The sequence below is a fragment of the Charadrius vociferus genome, unplaced genomic scaffold (assembly GCF_000708025.1).
Source record: "Charadrius vociferus isolate BGI_N301 unplaced genomic scaffold, ASM70802v2 scaffold341, whole genome shotgun sequence".
NCBI lineage: Eukaryota > Metazoa > Chordata > Aves > Charadriiformes > Charadriidae > Charadrius > Charadrius vociferus.
The window spans coordinates 1,064,693-1,074,721 of NW_009646847.1; the positions used below are offsets into that span (position 1 = coordinate 1,064,693).

At 48.2% G+C, this 10,029-nt stretch overlaps 1 protein-coding gene across 5 annotated transcripts in view; it reads left to right on the forward strand.

The window, feature by feature from the left end:
- Nucleotides 1-1,419: 1,419 nt before the first annotated feature.
- The window catches only part of ZNF821 (zinc finger protein 821), an 11,472-nt gene continuing 2,862 nt past the window's right edge, over nucleotides 1,420-10,029 (forward strand). The window contains exons 1-5 of one of the 5 annotated variants that reach the window (XM_009894042.1): nucleotides 1,466-1,505; nucleotides 8,409-8,538; nucleotides 8,839-8,840; nucleotides 9,048-9,196; nucleotides 9,772-9,867. In XM_009894042.1, coding sequence (XP_009892344.1) covers nucleotides 1,466-1,505; nucleotides 8,409-8,538; nucleotides 8,839-8,840; nucleotides 9,048-9,196; nucleotides 9,772-9,867 — 417 coding nt within the window. Of the gene's footprint in view, nucleotides 1,510-3,708; nucleotides 3,790-5,463; nucleotides 5,473-8,226; nucleotides 8,317-8,408; nucleotides 8,539-8,838; nucleotides 8,841-9,047; nucleotides 9,197-9,762; nucleotides 9,868-10,029 lie in introns of those variants that run through there. The other 4 variants (XM_009894043.1, XM_009894047.1, XM_009894044.1 and 1 more) reach the window with 4 other exon arrangements.

Genomic DNA, 10,029 nt, shown 5'->3' on the forward strand with positions numbered 1-10,029 from the left:
AGTTACCACACCAGAGACCCGCCTAAGCCCGTCTGTCTGTCCGGGCTGTCGGGCTGGGTCCCTCTGTCGTTCGTCGGCACCCTCGGGGGCCCGGGCTAGGTTCCTCCGTCCGACCTTCTTCCAGGGGAGCGCGGTCCGTTTGTCCGTGTGTCCGTCTGCTTGTGGGCTGGATCCCTCCTGCCGCCTCCCGTGTGCTGGGACTGCCGGCTGGATCCCTCTGTGAGAGGAGGCTGATGGATCCCTGTGTCCGTCTGTCGGTGGGAGGCTGACGGGATCCCTGTGTCCGTCTGTCGGTGGGGGGCTGACGGGATCCCCGGGTCCGCCTGTGTCGGTGGGAGGCTGATGGGATCCCTGTGTCCGTCTGTCGGTGGGAGGCTGATGGATCCCTGTGTCTGTCTGTCGGTGGGAGGCTGACGGGATCCCTGTGTCTGTCTGTCTGCGGAGGCTGATGGGATCCCTGTGTCCGTCTGTCTGGGGAGGCTGACGGGATCCCTGTCTCCATCTGTAGGGAGAAGTGGGTTCAGCTCCTCCGCTTGTCTGTCTGTGCCTGAGGGGACTGTTAGGGATGATTCCTTCCTCTGTCAGTTTGAGGACAAGGAGTTGATGTTTCCCCCCTTGTAAAGTTGGACAGGGTCAGTGTGGCCCTGCGGGTGAGGGACGAGGGTGTGCATCCCTCCCCATGTGAGGTGGGGCATCGGTGGTCCTTCCCCACGTGAGGGTGGGCAGTGTGTCTCCCCTCGCCTGTCCCTGCCTGCCCAGGGGTGTCCTGGCAGCAGGGAGGGGGCAGCAGCCCTGCTATTTCCCTCTCCCTGTGCCCGTCTGTGAGGGCGGTGAGGTCAGTCCCTTTGAGGGGCATCTGTCTGGGGCGAGACCTGTCCCTGGGCTGGCCACACTGTCCCATCGACTGCTGCTGCCATGTTTGGAGCTATGACCGTAGGGCAGCCGGTTCTCTTGTCTGCCTGGGCTGGGTTATCTGGTGGCTGACACCATCCTTCCGGGCATGGTGGCTCCTTGTGTCCCCTCAGTCTCTCTGTGGATGGGGGGCCAAAGATAGGGCAGGGTCTGCAGGTTTGATTAGGCTCTTGCCCTATCAGCCCTGGGAATGGACAGGGGGAAGAAGGGTGTTTGGACTGAGATTGCAGTCACTCATGAAGTGGGGCACTCTTAGCTTTTTGGGTGCAGGGGACAGGATTGCTTATAACTTTACTTGAGAACTGGGTGGGACTGCCTATACATGGTGGTTTGTGAAATGATTGTGGGTGGTGTTGGATGCTGGCACTGAATACAGCTGTGGTGATATACCACAAGCCCTGTAGGCAGAAGGGTGGGGAATGAGCCTGAGACAGCCAGCTGTGTTTGGCCAGAGGCTCAGAAGGTTCCAGTTGTGTGTGTGACAGGCTCTTCTCTTCTCAGGTGAGCCCTCTGCTGAGGGAACGAACACTCTGTGCTCCCAGGTCAGGGAAACATGTCCCGTCGGAAACAGACCACTCCTAACAAAGTTCACTGTGAGTATTATGTTACACAGCCTTGTGGGATCCTTGCCCTAGCTGGATTGTTGTGGAGTGAGATGGGGAGGAGGGAAATGATGAAAAGGTACAGTTTGTGGGGGAATGGTGGTTATTCACATTTTGTCTTAGGGACTGTGAGAAGAGAAACTGAGCTCTGTGCATCAGGGGAGCTGGCTGTGCCCTGGCATGGCAGGACAGGGATAGGCTTGAACAAACAACTCATGCTGTAAAGGTAGGTGTGTATGTGCAGGGCCTGTAGCTGTGCTTTGCATTCACACTGTCACAAGTGCAAGTTAGCATACTAAGAAACATGACTTCGGGGCTCTGGCCCATCTTGGGTAGCAAAGGAAGTTCTAGGCAAGGTGGTTTGAGTGTGTGGCTGAGAGCCAGGAATTCCTGGGTTCTGATCTTTGCCTTACCACAAACTCAACTGACTGGCCTTGGACATGTTACTTAAGCTCACTGTACCTCAGTTTCCTGCCAGATAATGTAAATAAAGCCATTTGCTCTTTTCTTGCAGGGAATGGGCAGTGGCTAAGTAATTTACTGGACAGATAAATGCTCTCTGTCAGATTATTCTTGAGCTGAGCTGATAGGACAGATCTCCGTTTCTCCAGCATTGTCAAGACCCTGGCATTTGTTTGATAGTGAAAGGGCTGAAGATGCTGTATATCAGCACTTCTTGTGGGCAGGCTACAGCAAGATGTTAGTGGAGCTAGGAGACACGTATGGATCTTTGGCTGCAAAGGGGAAACTGCACATATATGGCTTTCGTTGACTGATTGCAGCAGAGGGAAGTTGGGGGTACTGAAGCTATGACCTTGTTCATACCCAGCTTTGTGGCTGGAGACGTTTGGAATTTGGGCTGGAAAGAGGAAAACAAATTTCCACTTCTGTAGGTAGATGAAAGCAAGGCTGATGAGGGGGCCCTGGGTATTGCTAAGCTGTAGTAGCTGTCAGGAGTATGTGACAGAGTGCTGAATGCTGCAGCCCTAACACTGCCTCACTTTGCTGATGCTGCTGGCTTGCATGTCTCTGTGTGTTGCTCTGTGCTGCCCTTCTGTATGGGTACCGCAACAGGAATCTATGCATGCTGTTCTCTGTACTAGGGGAAAATGCACTGTGATACAGCCTAACACGTTGCACACTCAGTGAGTGTGCTGGGGAGAATTACCTCCGTCTGCGACTTGAAAGCCCCATTGGCTGCCAGAGCTAGGCATGGGGGAGCTGACAAAGCTTTCCTTGGTGGCCAGCGTAAGAATCTGGAGGCGTGGCTTTTGGCATATGCACTGACTTGTGCTCTCCAATTCCTGCTTCTGGGTGCTGGGTTCAACAGCGGGCAGAGTATAGCTTTGATTTGCCTGATAGTACATTAATGACTTCGGAATTGTCTTCCTTGGAGAAATTTGGTATGTCCTGTGTTTTGTCCTATGATGCCAGTAACACATCTTGTTGTCCACACACTTTTGCTTCTGATAGTGCCCAAATATTACTGCTGCTGTTTAGATCAGACTTATATAAGGCATGCACTTACACTGTCTCCCCTGATGTAGAGTCATGATCTCTTGTGTATGGAAACCAAGGGGTACAACAGCTCTAATGGTGCAGATAGAGTTTCCGTGGTATTTAGGTGGGCTGTTTTCTGCACTCCACCGTGTAAGGGTTCTGTTCTTCAGAAGCTCGTACTACTATATACGAAACTATACATATTATGGAGTTTAGTTGTGCTCTATTTTCACAGTGGACATTGCTTTTTTATCTGCAATACCAGTGACTGTATCTCCAGTTTTGGTCTTAGGGGAAGCTATTTGACAAACATGCTACCAGTGGGCATGAGGTTGAGGTTTTGGCATCTGGTATGCCATAGAGAGGAATTCTGGGACCTGTTCACCTCCTTTACGTGCCGTACATTGCTACAGAGCAACTATTCAACAGGAGCCATCAGAAGCAGCAAGTAGGACCACAAGAAAATAAAGGGACCGAAAGATACAAGAAACATGTCAATGGTGATGTCTCCACCTTGGGATGGAAAATCTTGTCTGTCTTATGATGAACACCGCCAAATCGTTGGGACTTCTCTGTCTACCTAGCCTGCTGTGTATCTGGAGGGCCCAGAAATGCCATGCAGTGCACTGACGAGGATAATCGGAGAGAGCATCAGCTCCAAGAACTGGGTGAGCCAGCAGAATGAGGAGTCAGGCTGAGACATAGCAGACACGTTACTGAGACTTCTTCACAGGGACTGAAGTGGTTGGGAGGAGAGGAAAAAAAGGGACAGCAGGTATGCAGCTTTTTACGCAGTTGTCTGCAGCTGGGGTCTGATTTGGCAGGCTTCGGGACTGGGGAAGTGCTTTTTGGATTTGCATAAATACCACTGTGAATATCTTAACTGGACAAATTTGTGGGAGGACGGTGCCTACTTCTTCCTTGCATGGCCACTCCATGTTATCTTCTTTCTTGGATTCACTAGGGCAAGCGACAGCTGCAGATCTCTCCCTGGCTTGCTTGGTGCCACCTCTTTCCAGGGTTACTTTCCAGGCTTGGCATGGCCCTCATTTAACCTTGCTCTCACAACATGGTTTGCTGTCCTCACTTAGCACAGGATCACTTTGTTTGGCATGCAGAGCGACCGGCTGGGAAGTTGTGTGGTTACAAGTCAAAACAGTTTTAAATGGAAGTTGATGTGTAAGGAAATTCAAAATGATACAGAAACAATTACTGTTATCACAGAAGTCTCATTGTGCGTGATGGCCAGTCCTTCTACAGTTTTAATTGTAGTCATTTCCCCTTTGGCAGGGCTGCCGCATGTAACTGGTTCTTAATAATTTGATTTTGTTTTGCCACATGGTACATGAAAAACACACCTGAAAAAGTGGTAACAAATAAAACTGTAATACTGGCATATACTTACTGCATTGCCCATTCCACATTGCATTGAAAAATGCAATGCAGTTACACTTTTCCTTTGGATATTATCTTAATTGGTTCAATTTGGTCTTTATTTTCTCCCGCATTCTAAAGTATAAAATCCGTCTAAGCAATTCGTCTGACTTGCGTTCAAGCCCGTCCTTTGCTGCACTGTCACTCCATCAGTTACGAGCTACTCACTGTTCTTGTGCTTGCCAAAAATTTGCCGCAGGTGTTAGCATGCACTTTTTTTCTCTCCCTGCTGTCCCATGAGCTGCTTTTCTTTCTATTGCTTGTACCCTCTGCAAGTGATGTTTATTTTAGAACTCCAGAACAGCTTTTGTTAGCCAAATTAATTCCCACTTCTTAGCTCTCTTTATCATGGTCCCAATATCCCATTAATCCTCTATTTCCTTCCCTCTCCCTCTGACACACACATGTTGTCTGTTCTTCAGTGTTCCTTCAGTTCTTCTGTCTATAACATTCCCAGTTTGAAGAGAAACTATCTTGCAAGACATAGCACTCAGCATTCAAAACCGAGCAGAAATGTTACTTGCATCAAAATCCTTGGTTCTTAAAGGGCTCTGTGGGCTGCCGTTGTTAACGCTTTCAATTGTGTTGTTTTTCATTTCAGTAACCCCTACAGCAGTGTGGACAACCCAGAATAGCGATGGGGCAGGTGGACTAGATCCACAGTGGTGGAAAGACTTGCAAATTTCAGGTCCAGGAAAGGAACACAGAGAAGACCTACATGAACAGGGACTTTAAATTGATGTACAAGGAGGGGAATAAAGTGGCTCATGTCTGAGAGACCTCTCTGTTTAGGAAGGAAGACAGGGGAATGATGCAGTTCTTTTTTATTTTGTTTTGTGGATTTTGGGGTGGGGGTTGTTTGTCTGTGTGTTTATTTTCCAGAACACCTGAGAGTTACCCTGCATTCATACAGTTCAAGAAGGGAAGGGCTCAGGAAAAAAAAATAAAATCATTTCTGGCTACCAAGTTGATACGCCACCAGCTCCTAGCAGTCATAACTGCTCCTGTTGCACAGTACCACAGGGTTGCCCCCTACCTCCACAGCTGCTCAACTGGCATCCCACTCATTTACAAGATTATGGAGAGGAGAACTGGAATGCAAAGCAGAGGCATTTGTATGATCTTTGACTGTCCTACATCTCTAGCTGTTTGTAAAACAAATAGTGACTTATTTTGGTGTTGTGGTCAGCCTGCAGCCCTTTTTGTATTTAATAAAGAAACTTCTGGAGAAGAGTCTGTGAATTCACTATTGAGCATAACGTCCTTTCCTGATAGCAGTGATCCTAAAGCTGTTGCCTGTCTTACTCCCTTTCCAAATGAATGGAAGTGTATTCAAAGTGGGGCGGAGGTGGGGGATGTAAGTGTCTGTATGTGAGCATGCGTGTGCAGAAACAATAAAAGTATAACCCTGTACCTATCAAACACCAAAGCTGTAAAGCTTCATCAAAGTAGGACTTAGTCCATCAGTAGATGAACAGGACACTCTTCCCCAAGTTCTTTTGGAGACAATTTTAGTTTAATACATAATAAATTCTGTATAAGCTAACGACAGCATTTTTTTAAAAAGCCTTTTTAGATACAGGCTAGTCGAGAATGCACAAGACGTCTTCTGCTAACAGCACTGGTTTGGTTAACAGTTTGCATTTCTGGCTGTAAGCTGATAGTTCTCTGCACTGCGCTAACTTGGTTCTGGGTATGTTGTACAGAAAGGCCACTGGCAGACATGATTGCTCTTCTAGTTGTTGTGATTGATGCTAGTGTTACTGTGGTAGGAGTTCCCTCCTCGGTCACCTCATACAAAGATCACAGCTTTTAAAATCCTGCAGACTGTCTGCATACCTGAGCAGGAACCTACCTGCCATTAGACTTCAGGCTCACACTCAGTGGAAACCTAAACCATCTGGAAGGGGAAAGGAAGAAGAAAACAAACACGTAACCGCTTCCACTAGCAGTTGCAATGGTGTTTGGGGATCCTGTTTTCTAACTGTCACAGGTAGCAAGTCTCACACTGTAGTTTTACATCTGTCCTGCGTTTTGCAGGTTTCCTCATTTCACCATACTTTGTCTTGCAATGTTTTTTTTTTTTTTGTTGTTTCTGGGCTTTTATCCTGGTGGTTTGTGGATATCTGCTTCTTGGAGAGGCACTGTAATTCTGTTGTGTCTGCTGTTCATGCAGTCTGTATCTCAGTCCCACCAATGTGAGTTTGTGGTCCAGACATAAAAGCAGCACTCCAGGTTATGAAAACCATTCAGTGCTGAAATGGCTTCTGATGGGGGTACATGTGTCACAGCAATCACGATGGTACCTGCTGATTTCAGTGACAAATAGACTTAAGGTGCTCCTCAGCACCTTTCTTCACCCCACATGGATTGTGTTCTCAAGTATTCTCTACAGAAACCTTTCTCACATTTCTAAAACAGAATAATAAATCCCTTCAAATGCTTTTGGAAACCTCCATGGGGATGTTGGGAACTAAAACTCTTCTCCCACAGTCTCCGTGAAACTTCTGAAGGTCTTTGAAATCTTCCATAAATTACTGCTTTTTAAAGCACTGCCGGAAATTGCGAGGTAAGCACCAGAAAGGCAGTGTGAGTATGAATATGGGGCAAAGCTGGCTGAAACAGTTCAGCATGTGGGAATGTACCTGTCCTTGTAACAGGACTGGTGCACTCTCAGTGTGTCAAGAATTCAATTCCCTGATGCCAGTTGTGGCCCTATACTAAAAGGCACAATTTTCTTCTGAAAGCTATGTTTTCACTTTTGTTTTATGTCAAAAATGCACTGCATCTTCCTTAGCATTTTTGCATTTACGCTTCGAGTGGTTCTTGAGAACTTACAAATCAGTTGATAAATTTAACCCAAAAGCTAGCCTGCTGGGAACTTCAGCACCTTGTCCCAAGCGCTCCCAGCTCGTCCACTGAGAGAGGTAAATCATGACTATACTTGGAACAAAGTAATTTGTTCAATTTAATATGAAAATTAATGGTCACCTTTTATTGTTTTTCTTGGGAACCAAAAGTTGTCCTTAGCAGGGATTGCTGTCAGAAGTTTTCTTTCAGAGAAGCACAGAATTGCCTTCTTTCAGTGTGTTTGCCATCTCCTGTTGAGTTGAGGTACTAGTGATCAGTGTCTTTCAAACAGACTGTAAGCTATCCTAAATAAGCAACTCAGCTTTCTGGGTTCATTCCCTTAGTTTTCTGTTTTAAGCATATGAAGTGTCACAGATTTATTTCAGCCAGAGCCACTCCTCGGCAAGGCAAGGTAGTGAAGCAAGTTATCCATCATAGAAACAGGAGAACACCAGCTCTGAGCACAAATACCTTCTTGAGGGGCAGCTTGTCCTCAGTCCTCCTAAGACAGAAAGAGGTGACAGAGCACATCAAGGACACCCCCTGGTTTTTGTATCACTGTGGAGAGCAGGTGAGGTGCCAGGCACTCGGGGATTCTATTTTTGTGCAAGTTGCCTGTTACAGCAGGGAAAAGGACTTAATGATTTAGAAGAACCATATAGTGCTATGCCTGATCTGGGATACTGTCACAATCCCCGAGTGTCTTCCCCCCAGCCTAGAGCTGTGCTATAGCTCTAATGGCAGATACCTTGGTAGCAGAGAAAGCCACCTGGCTACATATGGCAGATATATGGGATCTCACAGGTGTTTGGGTTTTTTTTTTTTGTGGCTGAAGTAGTATATAAAGAATATGCAGAGAGCAGCCTGACACTGGACATTTCCCCTAGCAAGACTGTTCTAGACACAGGGACTGTAATCACATCAGCAGGTACAAGAGGCTGATGTTGCAGGGTAGGCAAGCAGAGAGATTACTTAAATGCTTTCTGAGAGGTGACTTCAGAGGTTCTGCACAGTGCAGGTGAGCAGCCCCACACTTGTGTTTTTGGCAAGCCTTGGTGGTGAAAGCAATGGAACAGCACCAGTCTGACTTTTTGTCCTTGTGGCTGCCAGGGGAGCAAGTCTTTGCAGGGCTGGAGGAGCAAGCCCGCCAAGCCATGATGAAAAACAACTTTCCTGGAGCTCTTGGGGACCAAAGGCCAACCATTCATCCACTGCAAGACCCTGACTCCAGCAGCAGTGAGTTCTGCCCCTACCAATAATCACAAGGTAGTGGACTGGGGAGACTCTGACAAAGGGCAAGGCTAGGTGCTGCACAGCTTGTGGGGGTCCTCTGAGGACCATCTTACCCATCTCCTCTGGGTTAGCCCTTGGCTCCTGTGCAGGACTTAGTGTCAGCAAACAGCAAGAACAAGGCTGCTCCCTAAGGGAAGACAAGCCTGGAGCCAAGGATCACCACAACACAGATTGGGCAATGACCTCACCACTGGGATGCAGTCCCAACTTACCAGAGCAGGGTGGTAACAGCAGCAAGTCCAACTAGCAGTCCAATAATTGTCAAGCAGAGCAACAAACCAGATCCAGGAATTCTACAGAGCATTTCAGTCCCTGAAGTGCCCCAGCCTGAGTTTAAATGGAGCCCCTGGTCAGAGGGGGTGGGTAGAGGGCCCAGGTGATGCTGGTCAGGACAATTCAGGCCTATGAGTGCCTTCAGGGTCCTGACACTTGGAATAACTGTTCTGCATGTTCCAGGTGGCAGTGATGATGAGGAAACCACCCAGGATGAAGCTTCTTCCCATACATCTGAGGAGGATGGCTCAATGGTGAAAGTGAAGAAAGAATTAGAAAATGCAGAACAACCTGCAGCTGGAACCCCAGTGATGAGAGAAAATGAGGCAAGTGTGTACTGGCTTTGCACTCCCCTTACCCTCCCAGGGAGAGAGAAGGGTACTGTTTAAACACCTCCTCTCCCCATCATGGTTTCTTATCTTTCTCTCCCTCCCACCTCCTCCAAACAACATCTCCTGGCAGGAGGAAAGGGTATGAAGAGCTCTTGGGCTGCCAGGAACAGGACACAAACTTCCATTCTCCTGGCTGGCCAAGATGGTTGTGCAGAACATGCCTCTTCCTTCAGTTCTGGTGCCTTTCTCTGACTGACTTCCCCTTCCATTACGCTGCAGAGCAGGCCTTGCCTACCAGAGCCATTGGGCTGGCACGAGACTGGGTGTGAGTGGAGGTCGTGAGGCCTCTGCCTGTTCTCCCTGAGACAGCAGGAGTTTTGCTCAGAGGCTACATAAAGGCAGTTTCAGACTGCAAGAACACAAACCAGCCCCAGTGGGACTGGGCACACAGCGCTTGATCTGGTCAAGGCCTGCCTGCAGTGTTGACTAGATACTAGGGGAGGGTGGGATGGCTGTGTGTGGGGGATCTGTGTGCCTTACACACAGTGTTTTTTTTCTCCCTGTAGGTGCCTGAGAGTTTGAATGCTGACCCTATGCTGGGACTGTCACAGTGCCCCCTCTGTCAGCTGGAGTGCGGAAGCAGAGAGCAGCTTATTGCTCACGTATACCAGGTAGGGGATGATTCCAAACTGCGGGATATCTCTGGTCTTAAGCCCCAAATCCAGAAACAACCCAAAGCACAGGGTGGCTTTGTTCTGGTCTTTGCAGTCACAGAACTGAGCTTCTAGCTAGGATGTGGTTGACGTTTACAGCAGTAGACTGTGTTCAGAGGG